The sequence below is a fragment of the Haliotis rubra genome, unplaced genomic scaffold, assembly GCF_003918875.1.
Source record: "Haliotis rubra isolate DU_JTF1 unplaced genomic scaffold, ASM391887v1 Scf1, whole genome shotgun sequence".
NCBI lineage: Eukaryota > Metazoa > Mollusca > Gastropoda > Lepetellida > Haliotidae > Haliotis > Haliotis rubra.
This window is the reverse complement of record NW_025764891.1, coordinates 564,211-585,298: the sequence shown is the minus strand read 5'-3', so window position 1 is coordinate 585,298 and position 21,088 is coordinate 564,211. Positions and strand designations below refer to the sequence as shown.

The 21,088-nt window shown below is 39.5% G+C and overlaps 1 protein-coding gene across 1 annotated transcript; it reads left to right on the top strand.

The window, feature by feature from the left end:
* The first annotated feature begins 1,746 nt into the window (after window positions 1-1,746).
* On the top strand, window positions 1,747-6,001 carry LOC124282991. Its single transcript, XM_046719365.1, has 4 exons — window positions 1,747-1,826; window positions 2,132-2,171; window positions 2,749-3,969; window positions 5,003-6,001. The coding sequence occupies exons 1-4, from the start codon at window positions 1,785-1,787 to the stop codon at window positions 5,761-5,763; spliced, it is 2,064 nt and encodes a 687-aa protein (XP_046575321.1). The 5' UTR covers window positions 1,747-1,784; the 3' UTR covers window positions 5,764-6,001.
* Window positions 6,002-21,088: the final 15,087 nt, after the last annotated feature.

Sequence of the window (21,088 nt, the reverse complement as noted above, 5' to 3'; positions counted from 1 at the left end):
CACTTCACAGACACCATGACTATGCATTCAGAGCACCATGACTATACACTTCAGAGCACCATGACTATACACTTCAGAACACCATGACTATACACTTCAGAACACCATGACTATACACTTCAGAGCACCATGACTATACACTTCAGAACACCATGACTATACACTACAGAGCACCATGACTACACACTACAGAGCACCATGACTATACACTTCAGAGCACCATGACTATACACTACAGAGCACCATGACTATACACCACAGAGCACCATGACTATACACTTCAGAACACCATGACTATACTTATACACTTCAGAGCACCATGACTATACACCACAGAGCACGATGACTACACACTACAGATCACCATGACTATACACTTTAGAACACCATGACTATACACTTCAGAACACCATGACTACACACTTCAGAGCACCATGACTATACACTTCACAGCGCCATGATCATACACTTCACAGCACCATGACTATACACTTCAGAGCACCATGACTATACACTTCAGAGCACCATGAATATACACGTCAGAGCACCATGACTATACACTTCAGAACACCATGACTATACACGTCAGAGCACCATGACTATACACTTCACAGCACCATGACTATACACTTCAGAGCACCATGAATATACACGTCAGAGCACCATGACTATACACTTCAGAGCACCATGACTACACACTACAGAGCACCATGACTACATACAACAGAGCACCATGACTATACACTTCAGAGCACCATGACTGCACACTACAGAGCACCATGAATATACACTTCAGACACCATGACTATACACTTCAGAGCACCATGACTATACACTTCAGAGCACCATGACTTCACACTTCAGAGCACCATGACTACACACTTCAGAGCACCATGTTCAAAGCAAATGACTACACACTTCAGAGCACCATGTTCAAAGCAAATCACTACAGACTTGAGAGCACCATGTTCAAAGCAAATTACTACACACTTCAGAGGACCATGTTCAAAGCAAATAACTACACACTTCAGAACATCATGACTACACACTAGAGAGCACCATGAATATACACTTCAGAGCACCATGACTATACACTTCAGAACACCATGACTATACACTTCAGAACACCATGACTATACACTACAGAACACCATGACTATACACTTCAGAACACCATGACTATACACTTCAGAGCACCATGACTACACACTACAGAGCACCATGACTATACACCTCAGAACACCATGACTATACACTTCAGAACACCATGACTATACACTTCAGAACACCATGACTATACACTTCAGAACACCATGACTATACACTTCAGAACACCATGACTATACACCGCTGAACACCATGTTCAAACCAAATGACTACACACTACAGAGCTCAATGTCTAAAGCTCACGAATTCATATACTACAAAACAAAAACTTTTCAGTCAAGCGTTCATAATGTGTTTTTGTTTTTTTAACGAAACCAACCCAGACACATACTTGCTTTAAAATCCACTTAAGAAGCACCCATGATATGAGTCGTGAATAACGATAAACCAATACACAGATGAGTAAAACAAAAGCGCCTAATACGACGATGTTGTCTGTTGCTATGTTGCTGATGGTTGGTTACCGTTTAATGTATAGATCAATATATCGATATCTTTCTAACGAAGTATAAATGTTATTCGAAAAGGTCAATCGGAATCATTTATGAGCATAGGTTAAGAGAGTTCTGGGGCATAACTGTCATTTCCTGAGGCAATTATTCCAAATTCTCTTAAAGATGGAACGGTGTAGGACAAACATGGTTCACAAGTCTCAGTGGGTAAGTATATGTGTATGCATTTGGATTTTTAAAAATATTTTGCATCTATTTTTACTGGGAACTATATACCTTAAAACAGTTTATATCCATGCCTGCCTCGAAAGTTTAACTCTGTTTTCTCCGTTGTTTGTTATCCCATTTCTGTGTGGTCAAACTAACTAACCATGTGAGATATTACTCTATCGTCATAGTAGTCAAAGAAATATGCTGTTGGTCTGTTCAAGATGCCCCTTTAGCATGTTTAAGGAAATCAATGTTATGTGTGTGATACATAGCTTTGACTATAGATGTATGATGCGTTTCAGATGATGCTTTCAGTGTGCAGCGTCATGTTCGCCATATTGAGTAAGTAGAATACGAATTCCGTCATACTTGCTACCAACGTTGGTTGGTTGGTTGGTTGTTTAACGCCTCACTCCGCAATATTCCAGCTATATGGCGGTGGTCTGTAAATGATCGAATGATCAACATCATGAGCATGAATCTACGCAATTGGAATACGATGACCTGTGTCAACCAAGTCATCGACCCTGACCACCCGATCCCGTTAGTCGCCTGTTACGACAAGCAGTGCTTACTGAAGACCAATTCTAACCCGGATCTTCACGAGTCCGTTGCTGAAAGATGTCGAGTTGATTTGTCTTTGTACATAAAGAACAACTGTTTTCATGTTTTAAATGAATATACATACACTGTGGTCAGCTTTAGGTTGAGTGGCAGAACGCACCGTGTAAATCAATGGCTGACATATTATCAAAAGGTTTACGAGACATTGGGAAGTGACATTTGAATTACCACAAAAATGACATCTCAGACACAAATATTTCATGATTATTTCTTTCTATAGTCGACACTAAATATTTCTGTAGGAGCGTTCGACACGGTAAACTTTAAACCCGTGTTATTTGTTTTACATGTTCAGATAAGGTTGCTGGACAGGATCAAAGAGGAACTGAGTTTATGCTATCGTTCATAGACCTCCCAAAAAGGCAAGGGAACCCGCTCCTGTTCATCTCAGCTGAGCTGGGGGCAGTTGTCAATATCACCATCCCCTTGCTTCAAAGGAATCTGACAAGAACGCTGGAACCTGGCCAGTCGTGGAAAGAAACACTGCCAAGAGAGTTGAGATACAATGCATATTTTACATCCACACCATCTGCAGTGTACGTTGCATCCACATCACCGGTTTCAGTCTACGTCTACGATGGTTATCGAAACAAGGCATCTGGATACATGGCTCTTCCCTTCCATGCCTTATCAACCTCATACATTGCAGTGACCCACGGTAGAAGGCATGATGTGGACGCAGCACCAGTCATGCTCATTGTAGCAATCATGGATCAAACCAATGTAGACGTATATTATAAGCTTCCAAGCGGTGAGGGATGTGATGTTCATGGAAATGGTGGTACTTCGAATCACGTCCTTGATGCCTATGATGTCTATGGCATGACTTGTAGTGGAGATTTTACTGGAACCAGAATTGTAAGCGACAAGCCGATCGTTGTCATCTCGGGACATCAGGACGATGCCGTATCCGCCGACAGAACCAGGGATACCCTTCAAGAGATGTTGATTCCAGAAGACTACTTTGGTCTGAGTTATGTCCTCATCAAACATGGGTCGAAAGGAACAATAAACAGAATTGTCTCTGCCTCCAACAACACCCAGGTTTTATTCAGCAATGGTTCATCCTTCGACCTGAACGCATTTGAGTACATGGACATCGACACAGATCACACAGGCCAGCAATGTATAAGCTCAAACAATCCTGTACTCGCTGTCGCATTTGGAAAGACTTCAAATCGAGAAACATTTGGGGACGCTTCCATGTGTATCTTAACTGCTAATAACATGTTTACCACAAGCATGTTCCTGGATTATGGCGTGACTGACATCCTTGGTGTGAGCGAGTACGTGTACGTTGCGACAGTCGTCGACAGAGCAGATCTCGGCGCTGGAGTAGTTGCTGCAGGAGTGTCCAGGGAAGTAATTCCCGGATGCCAATATGATGTGTTAACCAGGAAGGTGGAGAACTGGCCTTTGTCCTATAGCGATGGGACTTTGGAATTTGGTTCATATCTCTATGGTTCTAATGAGGACAAGTACAATGGCATTGCCTTTCCACTCAACATGAACTTTGGTGAGTATCTAATTCATCTAGTATATACGGTACTGGAACTTGCTGTGCGAAAATGCATGCCTAAATCATTCTGAACAAGCTGACTAAGGTTCGGAACCCAAATAAAACATGATCATGGTCTTTGGTCTGCCAGACCCAAACCCGTGAAATTACGCTTTCACTTCCACCTTGAATTCTGAGGTAATTTCCGGTCCCTGACAGAAATTGCTTGTTGCAATAGACATAGAATGACTGATCACCGTCTGTGACTGTGGCTGATTGTGCCCTGAGGTCATGGGTCATTGATCCAAATATCAATCACTGGATTGCGTAGTCTTGATTATTTACACGTTGCCGTTATGAAGCTGGGTTAATGCTTCGTGCGTCATAAAAGCAGATTTGACTATTCTCCATGAATGTTAAAATTATAGATTTTTATGTTTATTGCAAAATCATTTGTAGTCTTAAGTAAACTTTCTACATCAATTCATCACAGTTCATAATATGAGTGAGTTTCTGAAATCTATTTGGTTGATCATGAAATAGTTCGAACCTAACTAATATTGTTATAATGTGAGAACAGTGAATTTTTGTCATTGCATATTATCAGATACGGCCCAAATTTGGATCTAATGGGGCTCCTTTAATACATAAGAGACGGAGAATTATAAAAAAATAGCTAAGAATAGTCTGTTTGTGTGTTCGTAGTCTAATATAAGGCGAGGTAATGCGATCCATACCTGAGTTGCGATCCATACCTGATTATGGTCATGAGCATGCAACAACAGCAAATTAAACTAAGATCTTTGCTCAGTCTAACCTGTGGTTGAGCAGAGCTTACTTGATGTGATCATATCGAAAAACTGTCTGTGACTCCATTAACAGAAATTATGCACAGGTATTATTCCAAATGTTGTCGAAGAAAGAAAAAATGCCGGAAACGTTATTGCTTATAAATATGTTTCACAAGTATTTTTCTTTTCTGATTTTGTATAATATATGAAATGTGCTCCTAGACTGCCTCAGATGTATACATTATTCCTTTTTCACACAGTTTGGGAGGCTTCTTCAACTACATCACTTACGGAAACTACATCAACATCTCTTCCTTCATCGACTCTTTTTCCATCGTCATCATATGAGATTTCGGCGTTCATGACGTCAATAACGACAGTGTCTGAGTCTTTTCCTCAAACAACGACTGCTGAATCACGAGAACTAGCATCAGCATCATCCTCGGCAATGACGACACCGTCAACCACAACCTCTGCCTTTGATTTCGGAGCCAGTTCACCAGCTGAACCCGTGACCTCCACATCATTCATCACATCGTCCTCATCATCGGAATTGAAGTCTACTTCCGGATATGAACACATAACAAACGGTCCAGAAACCTTTAGCACTTTGTCTCCAACCCGTGTAACACTGCAAACAGACCTAACAAGCATGACTGACTCTGTTACTGCCATTACTGTTACAAGTGCAGCGGTCGTAGATGTTCCACAGGTTTGTGGGTGTCCTTGCGAAAACCATGCTCCTTGGAACATCACTGAGGAACGGCTTGAGATGTTACGGAAAGACATCCATGCCATGCTTCGTCTGGAAACTAAGAACCTCTCCAAGACCATCAGGAAGCGGACAAGCGCCCAGGACAACACACCCAGCGCCGTCACTATAGGATCAGTCGGAATAGCCTTTATTGTTTTTACAGTACTTCTTATGTTAGTTCCCGATGTAATTTCTGGACTTATCTATCTATTTTCTGAAGCTCAACATCAACCCAAAGTATTGCAGGTTGTTAGAAAGGTGAAATAGTTCATCTTAATGCAAAAAGACATGTCTGTAGGCTTGTTTTAATCACGATTACGTTTCCACTATATTCTGACCCAGGGAGGTGGAGAATCGTCTGGAGTCTTTTTCTTTGGTATACAAGGGGAGCAACATCTTGTCTACCATCTCATATTACCTCTCTAGTTACAAGAAGGCCAGCAATTATGCGGAGATCAACCCTACCCTGGATACCCTTTTTGGAAACTCGACCAGTTTGCAATTAGGTCTCTGTCTTTAAAAAGGGGCGGTGGGGTAGCCTGATGGTTAAAGCGTTCGCTCGTCACGCCGAAGACCCGGGTTCGATTCCCCACATGGGTACAATGTGTGAAGCTCATTTCTGGTGTCCCCTGCCGTGATATTGCTGGAATATTGCTAAAAGCGGCGTAAAACCAAACTCACTCACTCACTTACTATAAGCACTGCTTTCGTATGATCCTACGCTGTCACTATTTTTTGCATTGCCGCTGAAACCCCCCCGAGGTGATGTACATTTGTATTTGATTCGTGCTCTTATTTAAGTTTAGAATAAAATTGGTAACTGTATCATACTCCATTGTATTTTTGTTGTTTTCATGCCGTGCTTTTTTAATCATTGTTTTTCGGTTAACTTTTAGTTTTAATAAGCAAATAACAGATGGAATTTGCAGATTTTGTTGTCTTGTATCATATTTGGCTGAACTCTCCCATGCCCTTTTATGAATGGAATATTATCAAACAGAGGTGCCCCCAAACGTCTGTCTCTAACTTATGTGTGTTACCATTGGCTAATAAATGTATGCTGCGGTGTAAAACCAACCAACTGAAATACCAGTGTCCGTGTGTTGTTAAATACTTCTAAGTTTAAAGATCTGAACGCTTGCATACTATTGATATTTTTCAAATTGTGAAAGGCATGTATGTTATTATTGACTTGGCAGGAATTGGTTATCTCGACCTTATTTATATTTCTTTGAATATATATTTCTTTAGTATTCATATTATCGATGTTCTTATATCTTCCACGTATAAATATATTCTAAAAGGTGCCGTCCCTTCCACAACTCGAATCCCAGACTTTCCTTGGTTCCTACGATTGGTTTCCCAGACAAACACAACTATACATACACTCCCGGGCTTCTCTAGTAAGATAAACACGAGATGTAAATAGGTTCCAGGTCAACGTTAATCGAAGCCTTGATACTACTGATCAGGGCATCAACTCCTTAACTCATTCACCATTAGATAAAGATTAATTAATACCCAGTACATACCTCAAGGCGGTTCACAGTTATTGATCGGTAACCAATACCCGACATACAAGATATATACCGGATATTATTAACAGAAAAGACACTTCAGTTTTCAACTTTTGTACTTATTTTTTCTTTTGGTCATATATGAAGCGAATATACTTTTGTTCTCTTTCTGTTATTCTTACAATTAGGCGATCCAGATACACGGCATGCCACCAAGTTGACGATCACAAATGTTTCCTGTACTGTACAAGGCGGAAATCTTGTTTAAACTATATTTAAGAAATACACTTCGTTATACACACCGATGTCATAGCAGTAATAAACACATTTTGCCCTGAACTATTATGCTTAAAGCACGAGCGTTTCAACGTTATAATAGTTCAGGGCGAAAGTGTGTTTTATTACACTATACATGGTGGTAGGGCGAAAGTGTATTTCTTTCTAAGATGCCAAATTTAATACTTTCTAAAGATAATTACGATTAATTTAAGGCAGAAAAACAACGACGAAACGTGATGACCTAAATTAAGAATCCTCGCACAGGGCTAACTGGCGCGTTGTTCTATTGATGTGTCTGCCCCTACGTTAAGACGAACGTTACCAGAGAAAAACAAATGATAACAGCTTGATGACGGTTTACGTTCGGATTAAATATCTTCTCTGAATTATTTTAATTACATCTGTCATTAACGTAAACCATATGGGGCAATATGAACGTTGCATTTCTACTACCAACGTTTTAGATCAGTACATCCAGAGGAAGTTGAGTAGTCAAGCTGACATTCAAAAATTGCATATATGGGAATGTAAACATTACGAACGTTACCGTGTCGCTGAAAACTTGTGAGTCGCAATGACACATTTTAACCGTCGTAAAACATAAACGTAGTGTTTCCACCAGTGATGTTAGCTGCGTGAAGCAACAGCAAAACCAAGAAACTGGATGCAACGGTGTAGTTTACTGTAGGAGGCCGTACGAGGCGATGACAACCGACATGCATCGTGACGTCGCTTACATTGTGACGTAATGTAAAATGGTTCGATTACGAGGGGCACGCTAGAATGGCGCAGTGACGGGATAACGTCATTCAATTGTTACGTCATCAAAAACTATACTTTTATTTAGGAGATAAACCTGTGTGTGAAAATCAAGGTAGAGTATAACGGAATTATAATAGCTCTAAATTTAATTTAAAACCGAACGCGTAGCGTGAGGTTTTAAATGAACAATTTAGAGCTATTATAATTTCGTTATATACCTCTGATTTTCCAACACAGTAGGTTTATCTCCATTCTACCATGACAATTTTATGAACAATTTCAGGTGGAGCTCTTTCTTTGGTAACGAGTCAATACGTGAAGCGGCCTCGCATTCCAATCTCAAGTGGTATCGCCCGAAACGGGGTGTTTGGTGGCAAACCGTCAATGACTAACAAACTACAGATTCAGTAATAACAAATCACGTTTTGTTTTTTCAATGCATCAATCACCAATCATTAACTGATAAGTTGGAAAACATATATCAAATAAGTTTAAAAAGCTTGGTTCACATTTGAAAATTCCGCACCGTAGACGCTTTCCCCACCAGAGAAGTGGTAGCAACCTCATGGCCTTGACCTTTCTCGAAGTCATTGTTTACATTTACGTGCAAATTTGGAAAGATGCGACAGGAGAGCCTCTGACAGTTTGTGCAAAGGTTAACCTGATTGTGCCCAGTGACTGAGATAGTCTTTGATATCTAATTACTGGTACTGGTACAAAATTTAAGGCGAGTAGGGCGCTTTTGCTGTAACGAGAAGTCCGTGTTGTACCGAATTTAGAGCTGTTGAATTTTGCGCCCTGTCAACTTGACGATTTCACGCACCTCTACGTCTGCGTGCGACAGCTGTGGTGACTCTTACACACTCATGTGTGTACTTTGTGCTCAAATTCGATTCTACGGATATTATTTTCTACATTTTGGAAAGTGTTTTGTGACCTAGTGGCTTCAAAGTGTAGTGAATTCAAATTGAATCGGATTCGCTGGCATCTTTTCAAGTGTCAATTTCCATCTTAAGCGCACAGAGCATTTATTAGTGAATGATGCGCTATATAAATGCAATTATTATTATTATTATTATTATGTTCGCGAGTCTGTTGACAAAGAGCCAGATTTGTGGTGATATTTCCGAAAGGATGGATCAGGACACGAGGGTGTGCCTCTGGCATAAACACGGTAAGGTAATTAATTATACTTTAATAGACTACATTAGATCAAGCAGTGTAATGGATAAGAGGGATCATGACTAAGCTAAATAACTTTTTCAACGATATTATACATTTAGAAAAAAAATATGTTGGGCTAAACAGAACGGTTTGCAGATTCTGTAGATCTAATTGTGTTTTACTACCGCTAAATTTGAAACAGTACAAATTTCAAAATATCATTTTGTTTGATTGATAACCCAACTGTTTATTTATGTGGACGGAAGGCATTAAAATTTCTTCGGCGTTCGATGTTAATGCATCCTCCGTTACCGGATCAAGATCAGTGGCGATATCGTTGACGAAAGCTGATAATAAATTTAACACGGAAATTTTGTAGCAGTCTATTGCTGGATCTATTCTGACATAACATAGAATCAACGTAAACAAATTTGTTTTTGCTGAATTTTTATTCGGAAAGCAGACGATGTTTTGATCTTGTTCGACTGAATATTTGTTTCCATGCTTTCGAAGTACTTTTGTATGTATAAACACCTATTGCTGTGATTTACGCAAGTAGTGAGTCGAGCCCGTCATCGCTAAATCCATCTTTAAAGACATATGTGTAATTTCCGACAGTAAAATCGCCGTAATTTATCGATGCATCGGTAGGTTGTTTGCGTCCGCCATGTTAGTGGGCAGACAAAAATAGTGCATTACCGTAAACCATGTATGATTGCGCACGGAAAACAGAGACCTGTATAACGTGATTATATACCTCTGAATGACTTTAATTAACCAATCACAATCCAGTGTTTACTGAAGTCATGGTAGAATGTCTGATAATGTATTTTTTTCGATTGTTCTAACCGCTATCTTAGAATTGTTATTAACATAATTAACTCCGAATGGGGATCGGTCATGGCTATTTGGAAATAAAAATAACCTATGCAATTGGTCTCCAAAATATATTATACTCAGCGTCCTTATAACTCTTTCTTTAAAATCTGGATATATACAACTGAATGTACTTTCTTAACTGTATGGAAAAACACATCAGGCCTTTGAAATGTCATTATTACGTTCTTTAACGTCCGATACATTCTGTTACAAATGCAACACGTTTACAAAATCCACCTGCAATTTTACCGGACATCGTTATCGGGACGAGATGCACTGGCTCCTATAGCAGCACCTGCAAAAGTCAAAAGAATATGCATTGATTTCAGACAGAACATATGTCGTCGACCCTCTTTACAGGCAGGCACGTGCAAGACGACAACACAAGGCCTCATAGGGCAGGATCGGTCATGGTTTGGGCAGGATAACTCCAGGATTGTTTTACCGGACGTTATCGGGACGAGATGCTCCCTATAGCAGCACCTGCAAGCTATGCATTGATTTTATGGTCGACCCTCTTTACTGCAAGACGACAACACAAGGCCTCATAGGGCCAGGATTGTCACGGAATTCCTTAGGCAGCAGGGTGTAGAGCGGCCAGCATGCTCGCCAGACCTCAACCCAATTGAGCATGCCTGGGGTGAACTCGGTCACCCAGCACCAGTGGAACTTTCTGTATGAACTGGATAAGGGGCATGAGAACAAGGTGCACTCTGTCTTGGACGCGCGAGGAGGGTACAGAAGATATTTAATGACCGAGTGCTTCAAGCTTGTCATTTTCAATTTGGGGGGTTGGTCTATGCAACTGATGTTTGCTAGTGCTGTTTAAACTTTTTGTCTGTATGTCACGATGTGTCACGTTTGTCAACACATTACACATAATGATGGCACTCTTAGTTCTGTTATTTCTGAGAAACGTTTCTTTACATGTGCTATAGATTATTTGACCCTTTATTATTAATGACGCTTCGTATATGAAGATTGATGAAGGGGTAGAAATTGGAAGCATATATCACTTAACAGATCTCGGACATTGTTAAAAAACCCATTACCTTTTTCCTCTTTTGATTGTTGGTTTAGTCATTTAATCAAAGTTACAACTTTAAAACGTGTACAAATGGAAGAATTTATCACAATTACCCAATGATATGTAACGTCATCCAGTTCAAAGCAGTGTTAATGTGTTTATAATTCATGCTTATTTATCAATCAATCAATCAGTTTATTTCGAGAAAAGGCCTTAGGCCCACGTACAAAAACATGATAATAATATTTTAATATTAAGTTTGTACTACATACATGATGTACGTAATGCAAGCGCATCTTTTACATAATTTGCACAATTGGTGGCAAGAAAATCTTTTTTACAAAGGAGTGTATTAATGAAATAATGGCTATTGATGTACACTGGCATACCTTTAAAATATTTTTGTCGAAGATAATGATATATTAGGCACTCAAACATAAAGTGAAATTCATCTTCAATATTAGTACTATTACAAAATCTACAAAGTCTTTGCTGCCTGGGTAATCCATCCTGTCTAGCAGTATTTTAAATAAAGGAAGTGCACCTGTTCTTAGTAAAGTCATTCTTATTTATCGTCACCTTGGAATAGGGATTCACGCACACATGCAGACTCAAATTCTCTGTCATGGGATTTAACATCGAGGTGCTACTTTCTGTCTTTAATTTGGCCTACGGGTGATTATCATTCAACACATTCTCATGAAGTCGTTTCTACCATTTTTCTTAACAAAGTTGACGGTATTTTGAAATAAGGAATGAGTTATTGAGTTTTCCCTATAAAAATCGATTTCATGCATTATCAAAAAATAATATAAACCTTCAACATAATACTTTACTTATTTTCTTTGCTAAATATTAATTGTTGCCCGGAACGCGAGGACTTTTTAGCAATTAGTAGCTTCGCAAAAATGTTCATTGTGTTTTTATGAAAATTGATTTATGTCATATTTGAGATTAGTGATAGCGTATATGTTTCCAAGCTATACATAAAAGTAATATATGTTTTGTTGACGGGCCGTTTTACTATTCAAGTACACATCTATTGACTGAACGATAAATCTAGCCCATAAAACGGAAACTCCCTCATTTTGAACAATTAAAGTTGAAACAAACAAATTGGTAGGCAGTGTTTTATGGGTAAATCAATTTGGGAAACGATCCAGACACAAGAGAAACGAATTCGAACACCCCACTTCATTCTTTAGGTAACTGTTCATTGTGTTGTTTTGGTATTGCCTGGAGCCCACAAACACACTCCAAGAACCAAGCTATATGTGTATACAAATACAACCTATACACAGCGTGGGATTCAGCAGCTGGGAATCTTTGAAGATTATATGGATCGAATTTCTCGATTAATATTGTTTTTCAAACAAAACAATACCCTTTTAACTGCGCGTGTAATAATTAATATCTTTCGCTTTGTCATTCACATGAAACCCACGACCTTCAACCATCGGCATGTGATGGTGACATGCCAAAGACACGGCCGTGTTGGTACCTTCAAAGGGAATACAGCACAAAGACGCGTGCATTTCACGTGATATTTCCTTAAGAAAAACGCACACGTCTTACAACATTTGTTACACGACGCGATTTTATTGATCGGGTGGTCAGACCCGGTAACTTGGTCGATTACTGTCAAAACACCAGTGTATTTGTTTAAAGATTTAACATGTGTTTTCAAAATATAAAGTTAACAATTTACTAGCTGTGCAGATGATGTAGATGATTCAACTGGGTCGATGTAATGCCTTCCGTCTTCAGCAGCCCATGCTTGTCGTGAAAGGCGACAAACGAGATCGGTTGGTCAGGCTCGCTGACTTGATTGACACGTCATCGTATCTCAATTGAGTAGATCGATGCTCATGCCGTTGATCACTGCATTGTCTGGTCCAGACTCGATTACTTACAGACTGCCGCCATGTAGCTGGAATATTGCGGAGTGCAGCGTAAAACAACAAACCAAACCAAACCACTTCCGCGAACACCTGGTGTCATCACTGATTTTCAGTGATCCAGTCATGTAACTGCCACAGCTTATTTCCATCACGACCCGTTAAGGTCCGGGTTAGAATATTGGCCTTCAGTAACCCATGCTTGTCGTAAAGGCGACTAACGGGATTGCGTGGTCAGGCTCGCTGACTTGGTTGACACATGTCATCGGTTCCCAGTTGTGTAGATCGATGCTCATGCTGTTGATCACTGGATTGTCTGGTCCAGACTCGATTATTTACAGACAACCGCCAAATAGCTGGAATATTGCTGAGTGCGGAGTAAAACTAAACTCACTCACTCACTATTTCCATTACACCAGAAGGAAGTTCTTCCTGAGTATAGTTAAGACTGGGTATTATTTGGCACTGAGGTTCAGTATTATACGTTAACGAATGTTAGTTACGATCGTCGTTACGCTAAGGTCGCTTTGTACAATTGGCCACTAATATCTCAGGAAATTTGATGTTCAGCACCCTTGTAAAGTGAACTACAGTGCATCAGCGCAAGATCATTCTGCATAGTATTCCAAGGATACAAAATTCTCAGAACCGTTCCAGTTCCATCCAGATGATGAACACATGAGATCTGCACCACTTCGGGAACCAGACACCGTGATATAACTTGAATACTGTTCAGTGCGGTGTTAAATGACAATACACTCGCTCACATACCTCTAAAATAGACACCCAATATAGTCCGTTTCAGAGGGATGTTGAGGTGGCCGAGTGGTTACAAGCGTTCGCTTAGGCCCTAGTTTGAATCTCAAAGGTAAAACGTAAAGAATTTTTCCGGTGTCTCCCGCAAGATGTTGCTGGAATATTGCTGAAAAGGACGAATCCAGAATCATGCACCTACTGTGGTCAGGGGCGGTGGGATAGCCTAATGGTTCACTCATCACGCGGAAGACCCGGGTTCGATTCCCCATATGCGTACAATGTGTGAAGACCATTTCTGGTGTCCCCCGCCGTGATATTGATTGAATATTGCTAAAAGCGGTGTAACACCATATTTACTCCGGCGTGAAACCCAACTCACTCACTACTTGGGTCCGTGTGAATAGATTATACAAAGCAGGAATGTTACTGAAATACACCAAAATCAATTATTATCTATCATACTTCCTTTGATGAATGAAACACGAGTGGAAACGCCTACGATAACAAAACCGTATTTCTGACTCAATGAACGGAATCAATGGCTGTCAATAAAAACACTTTCGTAGCATATACAGCCCGTGGTGGTATATGACAATAGTAATGATAGAATTACGTTGTTTGTCTTCGCGTTCGTGTTTTCACTTATGCATACACGTTCATCTATAAAAGCCTGTCACAGATCATTACAGTTGTGAAAGATCTGTTATCTTAACGTATCTATATATTGGCACGACGCTTGGAATCGTACATTCATTTGTGATGTTTCATTCACCTTGTAATATAATCTCCTCATGATGATGGGTTTCCAATTTCACTTACTTTTACCTGTGTTTGGCTTCGTGTTCATTTTATCAGGTGAGTGTGTTGTTTTTTACTGGAAATGCTGGAAAAAGTAAGTTTGAACTTTCCATCCATCTATTGTCTTTGACAATCATTAGTGTTGGTGTTTAACACGGTCTACAGTACTGTTTTGGCTGTGTGGCAGTTGTGTGAAACAGCCAAGTCGAACCAGACTATACAGTGATTGATACCCTAAACAACTGTCAACGTCATCAGAATATGACGACATACAAGTAACCATGACAACTTATGCTGGGAGGGACCGATTCCTTGCCTGAATCTCCCACGGGAAAACGAACAATGCTGAGACTGACAAGCATACATTGAACGAACCAGAATTAAACCACAGATTAGGTGAATGCATGTCTGGAAGTCCGGATTTAGGATTTAGCTGATACTGTCCTTCCTTACCACCCGTTGCACAAAGCCGTCTTAGTGCAAAGATAATTGTAGCTTCCATATTTTAACATTGAGTTACGACAGTTGTAACGTTACGATCAATTTGTGTAGAAGTGATCTTGATATGCATGTAACAGTTACGTCCAGACAGAGATGAACATTGCATGATATGAAGTCTTGAGTAACGACAGTATGTATGTATGTATGTATGTATGTATGTATGTATGTATGTATGTATGTATGTATGTATGTATGTATGTATGTATGTATGTATGTATGTATGGATGGATGGATGGATGGATGCATGTGTATGTATAGTTGTGTGTGTATGCGTGAGCATTAAAAGCTGCATTCAAAGTTTCTCAAGACTTAAACACTTTATATAAATTTGTATCATATCTCATAACTAAATATCTCGGTAAAATGAGCCTGGAGGAAACATTAAATGGCAAGTCTAAACGCAAAAAAAACCCCGAAAAACTGTAATATTCAGAGACGGAATCATGGCCAATAATTGTAGCGCTGTAAATGTACAGCACGTTAACGGTCATTGTGAAAATACATTCCAAATACAATCCTCAAGAAATCACATAACTATTAAAACTCGAGCACAGTGTTGGTATCTGGCTTAACCTCCGCCATCTGTAACATCTCCTGCCCCTTCTCCTCATTGACTGGGCTTCTTCCAATACATTGAGATTGTGTACCGCCTCATGACGTAAGTAATCGCGACGTCCATAAAGGCTGTCCTTGTGTTAAGAGGATGATCATCAAATGTGGCCCCACAACGCTGTCTTGGATGCCAATGATCTACCATTGTCCATTCAGGTTTTGTATGATCGTCAATAAACAAACTTATTCACGATAAGAAAAGTAATGGGTGTAGTAAACATCAAAGGTGATGCCACACTTCCTTGTGTATACTCATGCAGCACTTTGGAAGACTTTGACATAACAGTTGGAAAGAAAGAGTGCCACTTTATTGCCAGTAATGTTTCTGCCATTTAAGAGAGAGCAGCACTCTCCATATCTTGCATGTATGATACACTACCATCTGACTGGGAAGATCAGTTTCTGCCATGTAAGAAATAATACACTGTCCCCTATTTCACAGACCAGTTTCCTCAATGTGAAATATTCCATTTTCGCAAGATTGTCCACACCCGAGCACAGCTAAGCGCAGTTTCAACGCAGTGTCGTTTTCATACTCACGCTTTCTAAAATTTGAATTTAAACATTTTAAAAGTTAATGTCACGATTATATCTCAGTTCGATAACGCTGCTAAATAATTATTATATTGTCGTAAAGTATATTGGCTCAAGTATTTTAAAAAGCAATAAACTTTAAAACTTATATATATTTTCCTTTCCTCGACTGGTTTCATTTTCTTAAAAAAAGTGCATGAATGAATAATACTTCTGTATGACGGCGTGAAGAAGAATGATAACTCTGAAGAACCGTCCATTTTATACAGTGCTGGCCGGAATGTTTATGACGAATACAGAAGAAGGTTTAACCGAAACATAGAAACTGACCTCTCCGTTGCGTTTTGTTTAAGTCAGCCTACGTCTTAAACCATTTAAATGTCTTGGTGAAAATGGCACGTGCCGATCTAGTCCGTTTAGCCTTTCAGATGTTACCTAATATTTCTTTATGAGTTTCTAGGGTAACAAATTTGACCGAAGTTCATATGTCCCAGGAGCGTTAATACAAGAAGCAATACCATCATCACTAAAAATACCGTCTCTAAAATACCTCTGTTCGAGGTATATATCTTGTAGCTCAGGCATGGGCAAATGCCCTGTGAAAGGAATGCAAGTACATGTATACATCATTGTAATACCAATGTTTAGACTATGTTGTATGATAAGTCACATTTCATAATGTGAATCAATGACAAAATGCATGTATAGCCTACCTTTTTCGTCATTAAAATCAGGCCAGGCAAGTTCAAACGCTTTTGCTGATTTGTATGTGATGGCCGTTTTAAACAACCATGTTGTTTGCTTGTACGATGCCATTTTGTTTTACAGGCAACAAAAGTGTGTCTTCATCTTCCCGGTCCACTTCCTCCTCAGCTGAAGATGACCAGGAAGAATGTGGATGTTTTTGTAAGGCTCACGTTTCTTGGAACATCACTGACGATATGCTCGAGATGTTACGGAAAGACATCATTGACATACTTCTTCTGGAGACTAAGAACCTTTCCAAGTCTATCAGGAAGCGGACCAGCGCCCAGGACAACAGACCCAGTGCTGTCACTATAGGATCCGTTGGAATAGTCTTCTTTGTTCTTACAATAGTTGTTATTTTTGTTCCCGATGTAATGTCTGGTCTGAGATATCTCTTTACTGAAGCTGAAGACCGCCCCAAAGTGTTGCAGTTTGTTAGCAACGTAAAATAGAATGTGCCTTTGAAAGACATTCCAGTAACCTTCTGTCAGTGGTTATTAGTATGTGATTGATAAATATTCAGCTGTATTCCTGCCAAAGAACGACAAACTCAGGATTCCGTCTTCAGGAGAATATAGGTCTGAATAGACTAAGTTAACTAACATTCCACAGTGAAATTGAAGAATGCTCGATTCTGATTTGTTAAAAGGTGTTTTATGTTCAAAATGATAGCGGATTTAATATTCAGTGTTTTCAGACACAACTTGCGAAATGAGCGCGTGGTCGATACCAAGAGTGGTATTCCCATACTTCAGGGTGTGTCGTTCGCATTGTTTGTGCCAGTAGACTTTGATGGTCTAATCGGGTAATGCAACGTGTTATGGGGAGATACGTCTCTCAGTCTTACTCGGATCTATGATGGTGTGTTTTAGTGACCAGTTCTACGTGACAATGCTTATTGGTTTGTCAGGATCATCAATTACATCATTGTTATCTAACTGGTCTACTCTTAATTAAGGTGAAATACCGTGATTCAGTCGAACTATCTTCACAGCACCATTTAACCGGATTCCCTTCTAGTCAATATTCATAATGAAGATTTGCTGATTTTACGTGCGCACAACCGATTTCACAGTTTTCCCTTGGAACTTGTCAGAACCCTTGAATAATTTCAAATTTGTTTTTACTTTCAAAGTGAACAAAACCGGACATTTTCGCGCTTTTGACAATATTTGGGTGTTATATTCTGTACATTAAAGAAGAAAATGTCCTTCTTGTTTCATTTTCAAACAGTTTCCTGACGAAAAGAACAAGGATGCACATAGCATCCAGAATGTCACATACTGTCATATTTCTTTATAAAATACCGTGCTGTCTTTTGAAGAGACTGCATCTGTTTTCATCCTAAAGTTAACATAGTATCTTGCACTTTTTGGAAATACATATTTTCTCTTTCTGTTCCACATACGAGTATATAGATATTCAGAGGTCGATGTATAGCGCTATTTCGTTGGTCGCGTAAAGTAAACCAATATTGATCCTATGAATTTGAACATGAATCATTTTTCAATTCTGACAATTATGCTTTGGTGAAAAGTAAAGATAATATATACTGCACGTTGACAATAAGACAATACTAAATACCCAAGCCTTGAAAATTTTCGACCTGTGAAGGTTATATTTTTTACTGTTCAATATGTTCCACTTGAGAATGGAGATACTGTCCTATATTTAGACAGTGGGCTTCATTAAAATTCCTTCATGCAACACAATAGTTTTCTTTCATTTTATACAGCTAAAACTGAAATCGACTGGCATAATGAGAGTAGCCGTGGGGTAAATGTTTCAAGACAAGGAGATCAAATGGATATTTCATCGACATAACGTTAAGAATATAATTAGTTTGCTTTTTCGTCTGTTCATCAATAACATGTCTTTGCTTTAACTGCTGATATTAACTTGAAACACACTCATGTCTCCGTCGAACATTGATCTATGCTCCATAATTACTTTCTTTGATAATGAGATTATTAGCCTTTGCATGATAACTTCGTCAAAGATTCTCTCTGTGAACGGGTCGGTGAACGACATTATTGACAAATGGGTGATTTCTGACGACGTAATATGTTTGGGTATAGATAGATATATAGATAGATATGAATAATATATTGTTTGATCGGCATTTCAGAAGTTGGTGAGTCAATAATGAGGCATACCACTTCATTGATAACAATTTCTTGTTTATTGCCTGAGGTAGACTAACAACTAGTCTCTGAAATGAACTTATTTTACTGAAAAAAGTTCATAGTAAAAAAAAATATAATATAATGAAAAGGAGCCCTGAGACTTTCTTCATTTTCCTGAAGCTGAGGAAATGTAGACTTGCCACATTTTCTAGACTTGCGTGGGCTTTCTTGGATATATTTGCTTCAGGGTCTGTACAACAGACTATGCCTGAGGCAACGTTTCGCTGTAGAAGGGTCAAGCTGTTGGTACACTAAAATCGTTTTGTTGGAAATATATACAACTGAATGTTTTACATACTTTCTTACCATTATGTAAAATATTATTATTTAATATAGTCTCCCATAACCCAACGGGTGGTTTCTGTACTATTAACTTTTGTACAAAACGCAGGCATTTTATGACAATGTACAGAAAGTGAGACTCAAATAAACATTATCTCTCTCTCTCTCTCTCTCTATAAAAGACACATCAGGCCTTTGAAATGTCAGTATTACGTTTATTAACGTCCGATACATTATGTTACAAATGGCACATTCAAATTGTCAATATGGAAATCCACCTGCCACTTAATGCACGTGCAAATCGCTCTATCCATGGAAAGTGGAGGACAATACACATGCATTGATGCGTTTTTCACCGTCGTTCACTGTGGAGGTACTTGTTTGAAATTGCAGCTTAAAATGAGGCGTTTTTTATACTTGCTGAAAGGGGTCAGGCTATAGTCCTTTTGGAATCTGGTCAACCTCAGCGGCAGGTTGCTGTCCGTTTTAATGTGAGTCAGAGTGCTGTTGGTAGACTGTGGCAGAGATTTCAAGCCAATGGGTGCGTGGAATATGCACGTCGACTAGGTCGTCCCAGAGTCACAACAGCCCGAGATTATACGCACATGATTAACACTGCGTTACGTAACAGCAGATCTTCAGACAGAACACCTCAATGTTAACAATGTAAGTATTTCCAGGAGCCCCGTTCGTCCAGGCTTAAGGGCAGCCGGACTCCGTTGTAGGTGACCTGCAGTTCGACCGCCACTAACACCACGTCACAGGCAGGCGCGTTTGAGATGGATTAGACATCATGGCTGCTGGAATTAGCGTCAATGGTTTTGTGTGCTCTTCACAGATGAAAGCAGATTCAATTTGTCCTTCCATGATGGTCGGCAGAGGATTTATCGTCGTAATGTGAGAGAGGATCACAGATGCAGGTGTGGCCACGCATAACCGATTTGGCGGGGAATCGGTCATGGTTTTGGGCAGGGATAACTCCTACTGGACGTACTCCACTCCACTCCACTCTCTGGTCCAGACTCGATTATTTACAGACCGCCGCCATATAGCTGGAATATTGCTGAGTGCGGCGTAAAACTAAACTCACTCACTGATACTCACTTGGGTTTTCATTAGGAATGTTAAATAGAAAAATGCCACGAAACATTACGCCACTTGTTGGGCCTACAATGTGTCACGTAGCCTGCGACTGGGAGGACATTGCCTTGTTGGTCAATGTATTTACCCAAACAGTTCCATCGGCGGGGCTTAAAACGGTCTCAGAAGATATTTGGATATCCACACATTTTCGTTTTGTGCTTGTAAAACATAAATATGCGTTTTTATGAAACCATAATACATTGCCGATCCTCACGATCGTGGTAACCAGGGGAGACAGTAAAGAATTGTGTCATTCGGGGATTCCCCATGAAAAATAGTTCCGGTCAAAATCGTAAACACGTCAAGAGGTTATGTTTATACTTTGTAAACGTCACTTTCTGAAGGTTTTATTTTTTAAATGAACAGGTCATGTGATCAGCAAATAAACCAAATTCGTTAAGGGTCAAAATAAGAAGTTATAATTAATATACAGATGTCTTTTTAAAAGGATGGGGACGGCTTCTGATGTTGACTTCGATGTCAGGTAACTGTCATGCGCAATGCTAA